Genomic DNA, 20,092 nt, shown 5'->3' with positions numbered 1-20,092 from the left:
CGAGTATCGGATGGTAAATGCACAGAGGCGCAGACCGATCTTAACGGATGGAGAATGGCTATGGAGGTTGGTTATTATACGGCGAAAAGTATAATCGAGGCATCCCTCCCGAGAGACGGATAGGTTCGACGCGCGTTTCTTGAATTTTCGAAACGCGTACATGGGTGTTTCGAAAAAGGAAAGAAAAAATCTTCGTAATCCCGCTTTAACGGGTGCTTCTGTTTCCCCGCAAACAAACGTTCGAGCGCCCTTAATCTCGGCGAAAAAATTAACTTCCTGTAATCTCCTCCGTTAATCCGAGTTTTTGAACGAAAACCCGCGATAACGAACAAAGTATTTCGTACACTTGAACGATGCGGTATATTCCCTCTCGTCCAGAGGTGAGAAATTCTATTTCGAGAAATTCTATTTCTCGCGCGTAGAATCCGCCGCGTTATTTTATTCCTTTCCGATTTTACTTTGTAAGCGGCGCGCTTGTACCGCTTACAACGCACGTTTTTCGTTTGCCTGGACGAGCGTAGATTCGAAATGAGTCCTCCTCTTGCCCGCTCGCTCGAGAAACTTTCCAGATTATCGGGCAAAATTTACGGCGGAACGGAGGGAAACCTAGAGGCGCGCCAAATCTATTTGGCCCGAATACCACTATTACTCCACCCCCTCCCTCCCTTCCCCAGTGGATCGACCAAGGTCGACTTTGAAGGGTCGTCCTCGCGAATACAGATATGATCGGGGTGTTATCGCTTCAAAGAAATGGTAATCGAACGTGGCGCGGGATCTCCGTGTATTCTCCATCATCCTTATTGTTTTCGCAACAATACCTATTATACCAGTGAACAATGGTATATTCTAGTAGCGTAGGGAATTTAGGGAATTTTCGGAAGAAATGTTATCGAAACGAGCAAGTTATTCATCGAGAAAACTTGCTCCCAACTCAGACCGTCGCCAAATATCGCAACGTCGTTGCGCAATATTAACTTTAAATGATTAAAAACCGACTTTACTTTCTCTCGCGTCTAATATACACGTATAACACGAAATTGCCGACCCATATTACACGTCGATTTCCGTTTCGCCGCACAAGTATATACCGCACACTTTGATACCCAACTTCATCGTATGCTTGTGCAAATATAAAACCAGATTAAAATATGCTATGCAATTATCGAGCTCGGGTACCGTGAAAAACGTACTCGCCTCGCCAACATATAACGCGTCGCATTTAGCGCGATATCGAACTATTCAGAAGAAGTGGTAGGACGGCAAACGAGACTTCTCGAACCCAAATACACTGGGAACGACGTGGTGGGCAAACGCATAGCTCGCCACATGTCGTGCAGTTAATATTCCCGTGGAAACATTCGCCCCTTCCCGCGAATAAGATTTCTCCGGAGATTCAACGTGGTTGATTTTAATTAAATGGGCCGTGTGTGTGTCCTTGCCAATCCCTTGTCACCATGGAAATACCCGCGTTTCGCGTGCAGATACCTTCTCAAGGTGAGCTTGTGAAGGGAGGAACGTAAGATGATCGTCGAAATGGAGGGAGAGGATATTCGCAAAGGGGCGAAAGATGCGACTGGAAGGGAAAAGAGAGCGGAATATAACGCGGCATACGGAAACGAAAGAAAACCGGGGAGAGATGTGTGTGCAACGTATTCCGCGGTAATACGTTCGCCTGCAGCGGCCTTGCACTCTGTTTACCCCCGACAAATCCCACTAGACACGATATTATCCCTCTTATATACCCTCTCGTGCCGTCATCCACCGGGATTCTAGCAGAGTAGAAGGCTGGCGGTGCAGCTTTCCGAATACCCAGGAAACGATTCGTAAAACGACCCGCATAAAGCTTGACATCGTGGTTTGCGACCTTGTTGAGATCTATGCGATTTGAATCGTACGGAAAGAAAAGCGAAGACCGAGCTCTCGGTCGAGAGCCCGAAATCTCTGTGTTTTCCACAGGGGGGAAGAAAAATCGCCTCCCCTTTATGCGGATCCGAAATTACTCGATAGGAAGGAGTGCTTGTTTGTTTCTTCCATTACGGATAAGAGAGGACACGAAGGGAAGAAAAAATAAAACGTATTTGGTTAGCATAACGTATGAGATAAAGTTGAAATTGTAAGAAGCATCCCTTCCTTACTTAAAAAAAAAAAAAAAAAAAAAAAAGAAAGAAAGAAAAAAATAAAGGAGATGAGAAAAGAATGAACAAAAAATGAAGAAACTAACGCGAGACAAACTGACACCTGATTCGAACGGTTGGAAAAGTCGAGGTGCAATATCGGGGTGCAGGATATGCGGGCGGTAGATGGAGATGAAACGGGATTCATTTGGACGAAAGCGTGTAACCAGCCCTTTCCACGCACTGGGCGTCGAGTTAAGTTGGCCGCGAGCACTTTACAGGTGGTTTACATCGCGTTTAAAATGCCGGTGTACCCGGTCAGATTTATCGACGCGAGATTCCGCGGGAGAGAGAGGCACGATTCCTGGCAACGTGCCCCGGCCGCAGCGCAGTTTTACCGCCTTCGCCTTGTATATCGCTAGGAGATGCGCCCTGGATAAAACAATATGCAACAACCCGACGATTCACGGCTACCTCGAAACACGCGCGGCTAACGATTATGGCGACACGAGCGCGGGAGAAAAAAAATAGTGTAGCTTTCCTTTGCGAGGATGGTTAAGGCGATAAATAATTGTGCGTAAATTCGGGACAATTGAAAAGATATGGTCGTAAAGAGATGGTTGTTGTTCGAAACGATCGTATGGTTATAATTAGGAGGGGAGGTTGTGGATACTATTATACGTATACAGAGATCGTCAAAGGGAAAGCGTAATAATATGGTTTAATGGTGAAATGATCTTAATTAATGTGATTGATTAATGACAACGTGGCGTGGCTGGAATCCCTTTTCATTAGTAGATTCGAACCGATTAACTCGAATACATTAGAAAGACGTTAGATTGAAATTATACTGCGATAACGATCGATATTTAATTGATACACGGTGTTAATGGTGTATTCTCAAACGGGATGCATCGATATATATACACGTATATACAACGATGTATATACGTAACTGTGGGTGTCGTACCGAATTCGGATGGGAATAAATGCGCCACAATGATGAAGGAACGTTAAGTATCTAGTTAGAAGTTTCTTAACACAAACGAGTGCATTCTTTAAGTCGACCGACCGGTTCGTTCCGAATTACAACTAACAGAGGAAAAACTTGTGAATACACCCTAAAGGGTCGTGTCGCCCGTAATTTCCAAAGGCTGGCCACCCTTTCAAAAGTTTTCACGCCGGTGGCGTACAGACGTGCTCGAGTTATCGCTAACGAACCTCCCAGCAGAGAGTTTAAAAAGTTGATTCGCGAACTGGTCCCCGAGGAAATTTGTCTTCGGCTCGGATACCGACGTGGCTCAACTTTCGTTGACCAATTGTCACACAGGCGTGTGCACGAGTTCACGTTCTCCGTTCTAATGGAAATTCCTCTCGATACAGAAAAGAAATATATATACTACGGTGAAGAAATTAAATTAACATTTTTTTTTCCATCGTTTCAATTATGAGGAAAAGAAAAATATGTGGAGAGGGATAATTTTCAATTTTTTGTTTCTGAACGATCAATTGAAACGATTATATCTGAAATTATTATTGACGACCGTCTCTTTATCTCGTTGAGTCGATTTTGTCGGTTCAAATCGATCGAAACTAATCTTTTCTTGTGATTGAATTTTTACGAGGAAAACTCGTTGCAATGTCAGTATCGTTTAATAGGCTTTTCTGAAACGAACCATCTAAAAGTATCGAGGCATAATATTGCTCGATTACTTGATAAGATAAAAGATATATTTTCTCTTGTCGATTCGGGTTAAGACGCTTATGGAGTAATCATCGATTCGCGTTAAAATTTTCATCTTTTTAACGTAAATGATAAATTGTAAAATAAATTCCGAAAAAGGAAAAATTACTTTGATCAGTTTTATTGAAGTTAAGCGTTTTATTTTTAAGAGAAATATTGCACGCGATAAAAACTTCATTATCAAATTAACCAAGATAAAACAACTTTACGAACAGAATTATTTTTATTTTATGAAAATGTACCTTTTTTACTATGCCTTTGTACGCAATCATAAAGCTTTCGTTCGTATTACGTAATTTCATATAAACAACATTATAAAGAGCGTTATTGGCTCTGCGTGTTCACGAGATAATGAAAAAAATAAGGCATTCGCGTTGAAATTGATCGATATTGAAATAAATGGTAAAAATGAACTTTTTACATGTACAAAACATATCGCCTGATCAAATGGAATAAAACATCGAAAATGGAAATCCTTATGAGACGATAATTAATAATAATATGGTACGAACACGTCATGGAATCCTTGAGTATCTATAAAGCAAGCGCTATCGGATTTACAAGATCTCGTATCAGGAACAGAGATCTAAGGTTTAGGATTTGTGGTCTGAGCTTTAAGTATAGAGTCTAAAGCCTCTTGAGTCTGAAATCTGGGATTCTAGAATCTCAAATCTGAGACTTGTAGAATCATGGAATTTCTAAATACTCGTATAATTTATCCATAATCCACATCGATCGATTCTGCCAACTCGAAACCGTTAAAAATTCTTCCTAATTTAATCATCTTGCTGTCTGTATCAATTTACTCTAATACTTTGTATCAACTTGCAATTAATCCATATCCAACTATCCCCAATAGTTTATGGTAAACTTCAACAATTCGTAGTAGTTTCCATATCAAATTCTATAACCGGCTTCTATTCGCACAAATACCGAATAACCGCAAAGTACATATTACGCCAATTGTAATATTACGCGTGTACTCGCGGATATCAATTCACGGTTCAATCCATTAACGGTTCGATTCGTCGAAGTGGGGTTCACACTTGCATAACAGCAATATCTTTATCGATCGCGCGAAGAAGGCGCACTGTGCGCAATTTCTCCAACTACTTGTTCCACGATGGATCTAAAATTCTTGCGAAACTTCTATCGACAGTTCAAGCCGAATAACTTTTCTCCATCGACACACATGTTCTGTACATCGGATGCAACATAATCTCGTCACACGTGGCCGTAAGTGTACGTTACACGATGACTCGCGCACGTATATAGGTGTGGGTTGTCCCATCGAGCAAGCGAAGAGCAGGCAAGAATCGAACTCGGTGGCACGACATCCGTAAAGAACGTTAAGTCGAATTTTTTTCATCCGTATAAAGAAAAGTTTGGTCGTAAGAAAGTCGAGCCACGATCCAATAATAGCGCCGTGGCCTTATAACCTCGTCCTTTGTTCCGTTTACCGGCACCGCGATAGGATTTCGATGCTTTTATGGGATCTTGAACATCGGAAACGAACGACAATACGTTCCTGCGTAGATACGAGAGAAGGGCACGTTTTAACGTGAATCTTTTATCTCCTCGTAGCAGCAAAACTGCTTTTCCCAATATTGATTTGATTACTCGTTTGCCTCCTTTAATTACGCGATTAAGTAATAACGTGCAAATACTTGCTCGTCTATTCGTTGTTCTTGTTTAAAAGAAAAAAAAAAAAAAAAAGAAAAGAAAGAAGCGTGATTACATATCGCGCGCCCTTAATTAACGCTCGTATTATAGCTCGAACTTCCGGCTGGCTAAAGATGCATCGTTATCTCGAACGCAATTAACTAATTATAACTTGGCCGCCAGCGAATCCACGATTTCCAGCTCGTGTGCACAGCCCTATTTACGCTTTTGTGGCCGACACGCTTCTACCAATAGGATTTTCCGTAATAATCCGACACTTTCGAATTGTGCAGATGGCGAAAATTAGGTTTGGATAATTGAAGCGACCCAATTGTTCCTGGGGTCGAACGATCGATCCCTCGGGCTGCGCCAGGATTCGAAACGTTTCCAATGAGAGTTGGAACATGGGCCGAGCATCGACAAACTCGGATGACATAAGAGGCGTGGAAAGTTGTGCCATAATATAAGTCCAAGATAGAATAAAAAGATAATAATCTCTCCGCTCTCTGCCCGAGTTTTATTTATATTCCGTATATAAAATGGAGAGAGAGAGAAAAAAAAAAGAAATTAAATTAAATTAAAGCATTCGCTGGATTCGTCGATCGAGTTATACGTGTTATATATCATAACGTTACAAATATTTACGCAATCACGTTGATCGGTGACTGGAAACGTATATAAAATAAAAATATGGAAACTATGTGTAACTTTTTTTTTTTTTTTTTTTAACGACTACAAAATTCTTTGTCCGTTTTACGCGAATCGGCGAAATGAAAAATCGGTTCAACCGAATAATTTTCTTTTCGAATCGAATTACGTGGCATCTCGACCATACATTTCCTCTATGGTGAGATCATGGTGTCCGTAGGGACTTCGAGAATAGAGGAACGGGCTTGCATATCTTTCGATGTTCGCCCATCCCAACGTTACGATGGAGAGCTCTAGGAGCTTCGAGAATTCGTCTAGACAGGAATATATCATAGAATTACAAGCAGCTTAGATTCTCTAATACGATCGTGGTTCTTGAAGCGAGATATTCGAGTTAACGAGATTTCGACCGAAACGAAACCGAATGATTCAACGAATAGAAAATGTTACTTCGTAACGCGAGTGTAATTGGCATTGACGAACGTATACGAAAAAAAAATGTTATATCGCGATAAAACGTTCCCTTCGACTCGATTTGTGAATAATAATACAAAGACTTTCGTTCGTTCCGGTGACGAAACAATAGTGGCCGAGTGTATGAACGGGATCGAAGTTATCAACTTTTATTAAATTCTCGCTAATGTAATTATAAGGTATCAAAGTTTATGGACGTTGATCACAGAATTGTAGTTCAATGTTTCGTTTCACCCGTTACGTAAAAGTTACTTCATTCGAGTGGATTAAATTAATTAAATTGCGATGGTATACAACAATGATTTTATTTGTAATATGAAATTGAAATTAATATAGGAATGGGTTCGAACTCATTGTTTCGGATCTAGATTGATCGATACGTTTATTCGCGAAACGAGTGGTAATTCATTTGGTATAAAAATAAGAGGATGGAGAGGACACGAGTGAGTTTTGTACGAAAATACAAAATGGGCGCGGTAAAAGTGAGGGTCAAAGTTGTTTGATCAAATAGAAGGTTGGGCTCGACCGATCACCGATTAAGGGCACCGACCACTTGCTACGGAATGCTAACTCAACCTTTGCACATGTATTATTCCACACCACCTGAAAGCTTTTCGTTGTACAAAAGTGTGCAAAAATCTGGAAAGCTCTCGTGCAAATCGTAAGTCACTGGTTTAGCCACAATCTCATCGATCGCCTTACCAAACGGATGGACCGTTTACTCAGTTTCGCTCTTAAAGGCGAAATTAAAGAATCGAGGAGATCTCTCGGGGGGGAATTACGAGACGACGCGAACGGACGTCACGACAATCGTGACGGATCATCAGAATTTAAATTAAAGCGCTATGATTTTATTAAGCGTTTCCACGAATCGAAAGCGAGTTGAATTTTAACCAAATTTAAATTCCCTTCGACTTTAAACGGATCGAATCTCTCTCGTAATCGAGAATAAACGGTCCCGCTATGTGCCGAGTACTGATTAATTCGTTTTTATTTCATCCAAGACAGTAAAAAGAAAAAAAAGGAAAAAAGGAAAGAATTCGAGGCAGGAAATGGAGCGCCGGTGAAAGGAAAAAATTAAGAAAACCGCAAAGTTTTTCTGGAAATCGAGATAAAGGCAAGAGCTTTAATTGGGAACGAGCAAGATGGAACCAATGGATGAACAAGATAAAAATGGAGGAGAGAGGTAGAGGGCAAAAAAAAAAAAAAAAAGGAGAAGACGGAACTACTTGTTAAATTGAAAGAAAATTAAATTCTCCAACGTGCTTTCCCATTCCCCCCGCGAATGAATAAAACATATTCCACGATTGTAAAAAAAAAAAAAAAAAAAAAAAATGTCCTTATTCACGGAGAAGAATGGAATTTTATTCTAAAAACCTATTTTTTTCATAGAGAATCCTATTCCGCTCTAACAATTTCTCATTAACGTGTAGATGCATGGGTCCGGACTCCAAGTTCATTGGATCAGATAAAATCAAGAGCGATAGTCGGAAGTAATAGTTCTACCGAGTAGTCTGTAATCACGTGACATCAACGTAAGTTCAATCTGCGGAAGTAATTAGTAGAAAGTCGTCCCCCATTCACCACGTGCACAGTCGTGTGCTCCGTAAGAATGTGTATATACCGATACACAATGCTAGCCTTCCATTGATGCTGCGACCTTTTCGAGATCAGACCGAATAGATCCCCGAAGAGTATCACTCTATTATATCTGGTTATATAAGCTACGTTTAACCGTAACGCAAAAATTCAGACAACAAATGCTTGGCGAATTACGATAGCTACGAAGATATAACGCAATTTTCATCCCGATCTCGAGATGAAAATAACGGCGAGATTATTTCCTTCTGAATTATTTACCATATATAATTTTCGAGATATTGCGAGTACAACTTTTTGCGAGATGATAAAAAAAAAAAGGTTCATTCGATCATAACGGCGTTATGCCTTCCAAAGCTTCAAACACTCTATTCTTTCTCCTATTATTCCAACAAGAACTCGCTTCCTTTTACGCGAAATAATAATTTCGACGTTTTGTACGCGACTCGCGTTAATAAGAGAATTTGGAAAACTATTTCGCGTGCCTCGGTCCGCCCCTACATTATCTCGTAAATCTTCTAATTAGCGACTCGAAATCATGCGTGTTATTAACGCTCCTAACGGCGTTAATTCCATTCACGGGCAAATTATCTGTGGATCCCCTCCCTCCATTAGCGATGCTAAAAGCAAAGTAGTCTCTCACAAATCGTGGGCTTTGTTTCCAACTCCTAAAACAATATCGTTGGGATATAAACGTGCCTTGCACCACCGCTGTTATACTAATACTACGCCACGCGTGTACACGATCCTTTTTTCGTTTAATTATAACAACTGCGCATATTATTCGAATATCTTTTATTTTTATCGCGGAGAAACCTGTTCCAAAAATATTTCTAATCACGAACTTGAATTAAGTATCATTTTATCTATATTTGAAGGAAAGGAAGATTTTTTTATTTCGCGCTAAAAATTCGAGAGGGCCTTATTAATTAAATCCCCGTCAAATCATCGATCGAAGAGGGCATTGTCTCGAGATATCAGTGCAGCAGCTGTAACCGGATCACGCGAAATCGGGCTGATCGGACATTAACACGAACCTCGCTACGAAGCGGGCTTAATAATATGATTTACGTTTAGCTGTAAACCTCAAGCTCATAGATCTCGGATATACGGGACACCGTCTAACTGCATGCACCGGTGACCGCACCTCGTCGTTATGAAAACTATTTCCGGAGAAATTGCGCGGCTTCCGGCGTGCACTCGATCTTTTATTGCTCCCCGTGCGCAAAAGTTACGATCTCGCTCGAGAAAAGGAAAGGAAAGGGGACAGAAGAAATTTCGTTCCTCGAATTCTTAGCGCAAGATCGATTTTAGACGACAAGAGGAAGAAGGATGAAACGACGAAACGGTTATGTTTTTGTTCGCGCTTGGGAAGAAACGGGGGGGGAAGAAGATCGATCGAACGATCGGCGAAGAAATGCAAACCCCGCGATAATTGCTCTATTATGGTTACATAAACGAACCCGTTTATGCCGCTTCAAGTTTCCGCCGCTTATAAGGAAGAAGGAAGAATAGAAAGGGGGAAGAGGCGTGTGAATGCGCGATATTCACTCGAAAACGTTCGTTTCGCTTCTCTTCCTTCGTTCCTTTCAATTATTCTCGCTCTTTTTTTTTCCCTCTCTGCTTACCTTTCTCTTTCCCCCGAGATTGCGAAATGAATGGAAGTTTTACACTTTGCACACTTTTACCACTAAATTCAACGATAGCGGAGTATCGCGCGCGGAGAAAAGAGAGGAACGACGCGAACGCGAGGAAACCGCGTAACCGACTGTGTAAACGTTGTCGAAACGTCGTTCGGTCGTACGTTCGAGGAAACTAATTCGGAGAATCTCTCCCGTTTAAGAAAATATAAACAAAGTCGCGATATTTCCGAGTAATACCGATATGTTTGCGTATTCCACACGAAAAACGTCGACGAGCGGAACGAGGTCGAAGAGAGGATCTCTTCTTACGACGACATAACACATTACGTGTATAACACAATAAATTACATCTTTGCACAGTCGGTCGAGTTTCTCGCGTGTTGTCCGTTTATGCGCCGATGATTGCCCGCCTGTCCGGTAATTTTTCAGATGGCAGATAAAAGCGGGTTGTTACCGAGAGGAAACAACCGTGGTTAAAATAAAATTATCGCCGAGATAAGGAGCGATAATGCAACGCGGCGATTTCTCGTAGCGTCGTCGTGATTCATTCCGGTTGACAATTTTCACTCGCTCATCATAATTATTATTCCCGCGTCGAGTAACCGATATTCGAGCTTTCTTCAATTTCACCGTGGACTATAATTTAACCAACGTAATTTTTACACGATCTTCCACTCGATGCCACGCTCGTAAAGAGAGATGAGAGTTCTCGAAGGATCGGAGAGAGGGGAAAAATAATTTTCAATTTTTCTCGATCGAGCGAGGGGCTGGAGCGATAATTGAGACACAGAATTGGGGCGAAGAAATCACGGATTTAACCAAGGGTGAAATAAAATTCAACGAAACCTCGTTAAGTCGTACGAAAAAATACGATTAATTAAATGATATATAAAATATGATCGATGTATAAAATTGCGATTACACGAGTAACTAAATTATATAATATCGCATAATACTACATCTTTTCCCTCGATTAAAACGTAACCCACCAAAATTGTTTCAAAACGAAACGAGGTATCAAAAGCCATCGCGGAATTACCGTGTTATAACGATCGCCGTGTTATCGTCGTGCGCATCGTATTTCCTCCTTCTCGGGACAAACTGCCTCGTTATTCAAACGTTTGTGAAAGAATAAAGTGAGCCCCGTGTAAAATGTGTATCCAGTTATTACGTTTTTGAAAATGTAAGTTGATGGCGATGGATCGGCTGCGATACCTCCCGAGGTAATCTCGTTTCCGCGAGAATGGCATTAAAACGGCCCGTTGTAACGAAAACGTCATTGCGAGATCAAAAGGATTTCGAGTTTTATGGGATTAGACGGAATACGCAGAGAGAAAGAGAGAGAGAGAGAGGCAGCGTAAACTCGGACGCAAAACACATCTCGGCGTGGAATCTTGTACAGTTTTTCCGAAGCGAGATTACAGCATCTCCGTTTATTTCAACCGCCTTGGCGAGGAAAATTGCATCGGCGAATTGCACAAGCTACGGAACGGAACGGCATAGATACACAGAAAGAAAGACGATTTTGCACGATTTCTCTCGGCTCGAAACGATCGTAATTAGGCGCGAAACGTCGACGATCGTGGCCTCTCCCCCCATTTGCGAACGTAACCGCGAATAAATTTATGCTTCAACCCGTTACGCACGTACGCAAATCTTGCCCGCGTAGCGGACAGAGACAGGGATAAAAAGTGATGAAAGCCGATGTTAATGGCGCGTCCTGCCGATTCGATTTGTAGAAACATTTGCTGCGATGGATCGATCCACATAAATGGCCACTTTCACTTCGCGAAACGCTCGGACAACGCAAATTACAAAACGATAAGGATATTATATATATATATATATATATATATATGTAACCAAGATCTGTTATCTCGCGTGTTTGAGAAACTTTTTCCACGAATATTTACTGATACGTAAAAAAAAAAAAAAAAGGAAAGAATAAAAGCAAAGAGAGCAGAGAAAGAGGAAGAAAGGTTGACGTGTACACACGACAACGACGACGTATTTATATAGATTGCTCTGTAAACGTTAGAAATAAAATTGCTTGCAAACATCGTTAAGTTGCCATCTAAACAACGAAGCTCGAAGGAACGGTATCGCAGATGCGGGATAAAAATTGTCTTGACCTTTACCTTGTTTCCGGTGCGCGTGGCCTCACGACTTGGCCTCTGTCGTTTCACAGTCCACGGGACCACAGTTTCTCCGGTTGACGCGGGGCCACGGTTTCTTCGGTTAACCGGCGTGTATCGAGAAATCGGCGTTTCGCGTTCCAGACACGGAGGGAGGATGCGGCTAACGAACCGTAACAGCAAATCACGTCGTTTAAAGCACCGGATGTTCGCGGCGACGACGACGTTGACGAGACGTCGCGACGCCCACGATTTCGTCTCGAGCCTCGAGAAAAAAAGCCTCTCCCTTTCTTCTTATCCGCATTCAAGGTGTAAACCTTCTGCGGAAAGTAAAAGTAAAAATAATGTGACGAATTTTCTGACGGATGGAAGGAGATTGTTCCATCCGATACTCGCATTTTTCGCAATGTGCGACATTAATCGAAAATCGAAATATGTTTATAATTAATGGAACAGAGTGCACGTACCTGTCATTAATTAGTAACCGACGATTCCATAACAAGCAGGGGATCGTAAACAACATTTGTTTCCTGTAATGTAACGTGTTTTGTTAGTTTCATTAATGAACGTTATTCCAGGATGCATTTTAAATTGAATCATATGTACATTTTATACAGTTAATGATATAAAGTATCGATTGAAATAAAAGCTTTTTAAAGAATTTTTGTTACGCGCGCGAAATTAAATATACCTAGTCGTAATGAAAATTTCGAAAGAAAAAAGGTAACAAATGTTTGCGGGGAAATCCAAAAATTAATTAAACGCTTTTTTTGTGAAACAAAAACAGTTTCATTGTTAGAAAATATATAAGAATTCGAACAAAAAATTTCAATTATTTCATATTCCATAAAGCGATGATATCTAACAAATATAAAAGAGGCAAGAGAGGGAAAAAATATGAATTAAATAATATTCCGGGATGAGAAATAAGAATCGTAATTTAATTTATAATGCGCATTCCGCCTCGATTTCCTACGGAAACGCACATTGAACGAAGAATAGCGAATTTGCTTATATATTTCTCTTAAAGGGGGAATAAAACAGGGAAATATTATTTAAAAAAGCCGTCGAATCGAATTGCGATAGAAATATATATCGATATCCATACTATATTACAGAGCTGTGAAAAAAAGCTGAGAACATCAGAAACGCGAAACGATTAACGAACGATAAAAATAAATAAACCGTTTATAAAACGCGAAATCCGATTTCATATTTTAATGAGAAAAAAAAAAAAAACACTTTCCAAATTTCCTTCCTTTATTTTCAAAGATTGTAAAAGAAGACATCGTTTTTCGAGCGAGCTTCGAAAACGAATTAATCCAACGTTAATAATGAAAAGATTTCGGGAGGTAGGCAATAAACACGACGAGTATGAACACCGTTTAATAATTTAATATTTATTTTGCATAAAAAAATATAATCGTCATATATACAAATACAAAAGTGTGGATGAATATCCGCACGAATATCCGACGACGTTCATCCAATGATGATGTATCAATGATGTAATCCGAGTGACAATTCGTGTCCACCTCCGAATCCACCCCCGTGTCCGAAACCACCTCCTAAACCACCGCCGCCGCCACCGCTAATCAGAACTGGATATGACTCCTTGACAACGACGGGAACCTTGACTGGGTAAGGAACCTCCTTCTCGATCGCGACTGGCACCTTTACCGGCACGCTGACCGGGTAAGGCACCTTGACGGGCACTTTGACGGGCACGGTGTACGGCACTGGGACCGGTTTCTCCACTGGAACCGGGACCGTCTTCTCTACGGGGACCGGGTACGGTTTCGGTATGTGCACCGGGACTGGCCGCTCCACGGGAATTTTAACCGGGACTGGATACGGTACAGGTACATTTTTCTCGACTGGGTACGGTTGGGGCACACGAACTTGGTTCTCTCTGTGGATCGTGATGCCCGTTATGCGACCTCCGTCGCCTCCACCGCCACCGCCGCCGAATCCTCCACCCAGACCCCCGCCGAGGCCTCCACCGAGGCCTCCACCTAGGCCCCCGCCGAGGCTCAAACCGTGTTCCAGGCCCCCGCCGTAACTCTCCAGGCCTCCGCCACCCCCGAGACTCAGCTCCAATCCTCGCTTACTCTTTTCCTTCGTCTCGGCTACGGCCGGCTTCGCGTTCTTCGTCTCCTTGGCATCGCCTGCCAGGGCTGTCGCCACTAGGGCGAGTATTATGAGCTTCTGGAAACGTGGTTAATCTTTACCGAGCGTGTCTCTACGCGTTCGGGGGATCGTGTGTCTTTCCACGTGAACGATATTGATTCCGACATATTCTTATTTATTTCGAAAAAGAAAAAAACATCTAATATTGCAACGGAGAGAGAAAGTGCGCGGTGAAAGCGCGAGATTCGATGAGTAAAAAAAATAAACGTAGCGTAACGTAATACGGTATCTTCGATATGGAGAAACCGCGATTCCCTTGAAATATATACGGTTATACGATATACAAGTAACGATATAGCGGGGAAACGCAGAGAGAACGAAGAGGAAGGTGAGAACAATGGAGAAATAAAATCTTCTTTTCTTTCTTCCTTCCTCTTCGCAAAAAAAAAAAAGAAAGAAAAATATTTCGCGAACTTTCTCCGCTTACCCACCCTTTACGTAATACCCTGCCCCTATCCCTTTGCTCTATACCGTGAACGACAATCTACGCGATGCGAAGTATCGTGTGGGGGAGCTCACCTGCGGAGTGCTCATGGTATCGTTCGAAGGTGCACACTGAAGCTACAACGGACCAATCACTGGCATATATACCGCCACTTTCGCTGGCCCACTCCCCGGAAAATCCTACTCGTCCACCGGCGTTAAAGCGGGCCGATCGTGCTACCACGCCACAACCGTGCAAAGGCGCCCGTTCGGCGTTAAGCCGTTTTCCCACGGGCTATCGACCAGCTGGTTGATTACTACCGGATCCCCGGATACGCGTAACACACCCCCCTGATGCACCGTTTCGTGTCGAGTGTCTGCCCGCCCGTTCACTCCGGCGAGGAGGAGCTCCGTGCAATTTACCGTCCAGTACGATCGCCCACTCTTCCCCGCCGTTTCTTTTTCTTTCACTCGCTGCGGCCAAGGAGTGGCGAGGACGTTGTACCTGCCGAGGCTCGTGCCTCGTAAAATCGTTTCCGGACGTAATTCCGATCGAGCCTCCCGAATCTCTTACGCAACCATCTCTCGCTCTTGAGACCGATTTCTTTCGGATCTCTCCTCTCGCGGAAGAAGGATATCTCGAGACCGTGAAGGAGATCTCTTTAAAGGAAACGCTCTTTCTTTTTTCTCTCTCTCTTCTTCTTCCTTTCTTACTTTCGTATTGTCCAGTTTCTTTTTTTTTCTTTTTTTTTTTTTCTTTCCAACTCCACGAGCAGTTTCCAACTGCTCGATACCGGGTGTTATAAAAGCGTTACGTCACGAGGCGGAGTTCGCTTCGGAACTCGAATTTGATCGGGGCAAATTGCTTCTTCGACCGCGTCCAGGAAACTTAATCCGTGGATTAAACGTCTAACGAGGCTTCGTGACGTGCATATTTGCTTGGGCCAATTGTGGAATCCGTTTTTTTTTTCTTTTTTTTTTGTAAAAACGGTTTACGTAATTGAGACAGGTGAACAGGCGATAAACGTAACGTCGCCTGGTACGTGCAATCGTAAGAGGGGCGCCGTGGTTAAAGGTTCGATATCCGGGCAAAGTCGATCGATAACCAATTACGCATCCGCGGATATTTTCGTTCCTTCGATCCGTTTATCTCCTGTGAAATTTGATTCGCTCCTCGTTCACATGGAGATGTAAAGAAAGTGTTTTTTTTTTTTTTTTTTTTTTGGCAACGTGTGCACGTAACATCGGGTGAAAATGATCGGGTTCGTTATCCTCGCGAAGGGAAGGGACTTGTGTCCGTTCGCTCCCCGATATCGAGTAATGAACGATAATTAATCACGCCACGCCACCGGCTTTTCGTCGATTTCCATCGACAATGGTAATTAAAATAAGGAAAATGCATCGTAACGATGCTCGGGAGACGGATTCACAAAGGGATTCGCGACTCGCCGCGTGAAACTTTCACCTCTTCTGTCCGCGGACACGCGCGCGTTGTGTACTTAATTGAATGATATTCCCGGCATCATGCTCGATGCTCGGTTAATTAGAAGAGAGATAAGTACGCGATACGCGGAGGAAGTTGTTAAGCGTCACGGTGAACGAAACCGTTGTCGCCCGACTCGTTACCATCTTCTTCTTCTTCGCGTTTCTAATCCCATCTTTTCAAACTGGTGGATAAAAGGAAATGGGTCGAGGCGTATCGAGAATAGTTTTTAACCTTCTTTCGAGCAACAGGTGATTTAATTTTCAGGAAAAGAAAAATTGGCGTATCTTCTTCGTATACGAGGATATCTTTTTAATCTTTTTAATCGATGATTCATCGGATTGATTTTCAACTTTCCGGCCTCCCATTTAAATAATCAATATTTATATCTCGATCGACCACGATATATTATAATCCTGTCGTTGAATCGGAGTGAAAAACGAGTCTTCGGTTCGAACGTGTGTGCGCGCGGACGTGTCCATATTGGTAATTAATAACGAAGCTACGAACGCATCGATATTTTCCCCGGCGGACCTTTTTACCAGGACCAGTTTTATAATCGCTTTATAGATACTTTGACATTATACGTGACTCTCACTCTTGACACGCTGGCTAATATTTTAACCGGGTTTGCGAAATTATTCGATTTAATTAGGAACCACTTTCAGATATCGGGATATGCTAGAAACGCAGCTTTTGCAGAGCGGGAAAAAAGAATCTGCTCTGCGAGTCGAAACGGCGATCTGTCTTAAACGTAAATTCGCTCTGTAAAGGGCACCAATATATATATATATATCTCCCGTATACTAATTATAATTTTTCACCCGAGAAATAAGAGAAATCATTGGATTAAAACCGATAGTGACCGTTAGATCATTGGATTCGTAATACAAACGAAGATTAAATAGCGTGGAAATCATCGACGAAAGTATTTAACGAATAAGATGAGCGATAGTGAAAGGGAAATCCTTTTTAACGAAATATCTTTTTCTTCCTTTTTCAAGCAAGTTATGTTGCGGAGGAAGGGAGGAGGGTCGCGAAAAGGGCGAAAAAGGGAACGGGCGTAACTAGAAAACGGCTTGATAAACACCTTGAGCGAGAACATCCATCCATATATTCATGAGAACCACAGTCTGCCCGACTCGAAAGCCTTTTCGATTATTGCATAAGGTTACGTTTGCGGTCGGTGAAGCAGAAATGCAGACTTGGCGAAAATTCCGCTCCTACCGTCTGCCTCCACGCTACTCGACCACGGGGATTTACTTTGTACTCTTTAGGCTGCATTTCCGTAAAATGTGGCGCGTGAATACAAAGTTCGATTCGCGATCCCGAAGATCGAAGATTCTTGCGAAGATTCTTCTCTGCGGGGTTGGTGTGCGAAATACGTTTCTTCCGAGGAATTCATGTCTCTTGAATAATTAAAATTGTATCTTTGAAATAAAATATCTAGAGGGAAGAAAGAAATTAAGACGATAAAAATATTTGCGGAGTATCGGTAGCCAGAGGTAACATAATGCGCAAACGTTTACATAATTTTATAGCGTTGTAAATTGCGGATTACTAGAAAGCAAGAATTGCAGAAATAATATGGACAAAATATCATATATACGATAATGGATCCCACACGTAATGCGATCTCGAGCACTTAGTTAACAAAGTTCCGTGTACGTAATACTGTAAAGATGAAAATTGATATAAAAGGTTTCTAATAGATTTCATTAAAAAAAACGATTTCGTAATATTTCGCTTCTTTCTTCTTTTTTTTTTTTTTTTTCTTTTCTTTGAGTTACACGTTCGAATTCCTCGACTCGATTAAAAAGATGAGACCACGTAATTACGTATTCGTCGTCGATCGAGAATGATTAAAACGAGAAGCGCGGAGATCATATTTTACAAATCTTAACACTTTTCATTTTAATTATTAATAAGAGGTGAAAGCCTCGTAATACGTGCAAATTATTATCGATGAGAGGAGAATTGGTCAACTGGCACCGCCGACCCGTGTTATTAGTTTCAAATTCGGTAAATGAGACTGCGAGACGAGAAACAAGCGGACCGCAGTCACTGCGCGGTTTGCGCAATTACCAGGGTAGTGGCGTTTCATCTAATTAAAGTGGTTCGTTACGTCACTCGGTGCTCGTCTTCCCTGGCTCTCGCTTCGATCAGCCAGCCGGGGCCGGGGTGGTATCGAAAACGACGATACATCATAAATTTCGAGAAACTTATCCTTATCCACCGATCGCTTTCACGATGACGCGCGGAACGCCATCGAACTTCTACCGGCAAACTTCGTTCCCGTATGGAAATCGCTTTCTAGTCCGAGGAGATTGCGACCGCGGCAAATCACTATAAATTCATCGAAAACAATTTAATCCGGGTGGAAGGTGAGACAGAAACTATCGACAAACATCTTCCTCTCACTTTTCATCCGGCCCGGATCGAACCCCCAATCGAACCTCCCTCCCCCTCCCCGTCGCAAACGCATCACGCCGCCCCGGCTAGGAGTCAAATCAATATTTTCGGATTCAAATATGGAGATTCAAATTCAGATATATGGAAATTTATTCCCGGCCGATAAGCCTGATAAACCATGGATACGAGGGGATATTCTAATGCTGGCGAACAGGGGAGATCGTGGTGGTACAAAGTCATTCGGAAATTAACTGCGCCCATGGGAGTTACGAGTGATAACCAAAAATCGTTGCAAACGCGGGATATCGTCGGAACGCGAATCAACCGCGGATAACGTTCTCTCGAGTTTCATCGATATATCGGTTAGATCTGGTTACGACGTCGATCGTCGAGTGCATAGTTCGCCTTTCCTTCGAGAATATCGTATAAGACTTTTTATCCTCGCCTATATCTCTATATCTCGTCGTTGAAAATCGATGATACGGTCACCGTTTCATTTTGAAATAGTTACGTAGTCGTGTCGAGGTAAAAATTATTAAAGAACATTAAACGAAACGTTTTAATACCGAGTTGTGCCAAGCGAGAAACGTTTTATCTCGAGACGAATGAAAAGAGAGAGAGAGAGAGAGAGAAAAAGAATTTCGAGAGATAAAATATAAGTTAAAATTGCGCAGACGTATAAAAAAAGTTTATCGTCAGGAAGAAAAGTTTCTTCTTTCTCGAATGGTAAAAAAAAAAAAAAAAGAAGAAAAAAAAAAAGAAACGGTGCGACGATACCGGAGGATGTAAGTTGAATACCTTCGCCGAGAAGTCCTAATAACTCGCTCCTCGCTTTAATTAAGCTCTTAATATTAATGAACCTCTCGGGGATGTGAGTACAGAGATGTAGGAACGTATTGTGAGAAGTAATCGGATTAAAAAGAGACACCGAACTTGAATCCGTATTAGTTGCTCCGGTTCGCTCTGATGGTTCATCCTGTAATTGAAAACTCCGCCCGCCACGGGAATCGTAAGATAAGTGGCGAGAAAGTTTAAAGTCGATCGTTCTACGATCCTGACGAATTGAATTGAAATTCGAATCGGGATTCATCGTTTTCCCTATCTCTCCCTCTTGAAAATTTAACACGCGTTTTGAAAGCGTTGTGTAAAATTTCGAGAAACATGGCGGAGAAAGTGAAATTACGAATCGAAGGGAGGGAGAAAAAAAAGGATCTCGAAGGATTTCCTGTATTGTCGAAAGTTGAAGGAGCTTTCGAAAGCTCGAGAAGTATCGAGGGAAAAAAATCGAACGAAACCGACTTGCCAAATGTTGGCTGACAAAAGCCAACGTCGGAGGAAAGCGTCGTTCATGGCGTCGTTCTCTTCCTTTCCTTCTCCTTAACTTCCTACTCCGCAACAATTTCATCGGCACGCTCGAGTTGGTCGGTGGACTGGCCGTTGCGTCCCCTATAAAAGCGAGGGTAGAGCATCGAGGAACCAGTGTGCTCACTGTCGGCCAACATGAACAGCACAGAGAAGCTGAAAGTGAGTAGCTCCAGTAAGACCGGCCACTTCAACTCCCCCCG

At 42.2% G+C, this 20,092-nt stretch overlaps 2 protein-coding genes across 4 annotated transcripts in view; one reads left to right on the top strand and one right to left on the bottom strand.

Moving 5' to 3' along the window:
- The window catches only part of LOC100864300 (uncharacterized), a 189,504-nt gene that overhangs the window by 168,201 nt on the left and 1,211 nt on the right, over positions 1 to 20,092 (top strand). Inside the window, exon 1 of one of the 3 annotated variants that reach the window (XM_003691383.4) lies at positions 19,934 to 20,051. The exons of the other annotated variants lie outside the window; for them this stretch is intronic. Within the exon in view, the coding sequence (XP_003691431.1) occupies positions 20,028 to 20,051 (24 nt within the window). The 5' untranslated portion in view covers positions 19,934 to 20,027. Of the gene's footprint in view, positions 1 to 19,933; positions 20,052 to 20,092 lie in introns of those variants that run through there. 3 annotated transcript variants of the gene reach the window in all.
- LOC100871844 (uncharacterized) lies at positions 13,399 to 14,846 on the bottom strand. The gene is made up of 2 exons (XM_003691292.4): positions 14,729 to 14,846; positions 13,399 to 14,227 (listed from the first exon to the last, which is right to left on the bottom strand). The coding sequence occupies exons 1-2, from the start codon at positions 14,741 to 14,743 to the stop codon at positions 13,520 to 13,522; spliced, it is 723 nt and encodes a 240-aa protein (XP_003691340.1). The 5' UTR covers positions 14,744 to 14,846; the 3' UTR covers positions 13,399 to 13,519.

Source organism: Apis florea, unplaced genomic scaffold (genome assembly GCF_048593485.1).
Source record: "Apis florea isolate Af1SG1 unplaced genomic scaffold, ASM4859348v1 contig_3772_pilon, whole genome shotgun sequence".
Lineage (NCBI taxonomy): Eukaryota > Metazoa > Arthropoda > Insecta > Hymenoptera > Apidae > Apis > Apis florea.
This window is presented reverse-complemented; position numbering and strand designations above follow the sequence as displayed.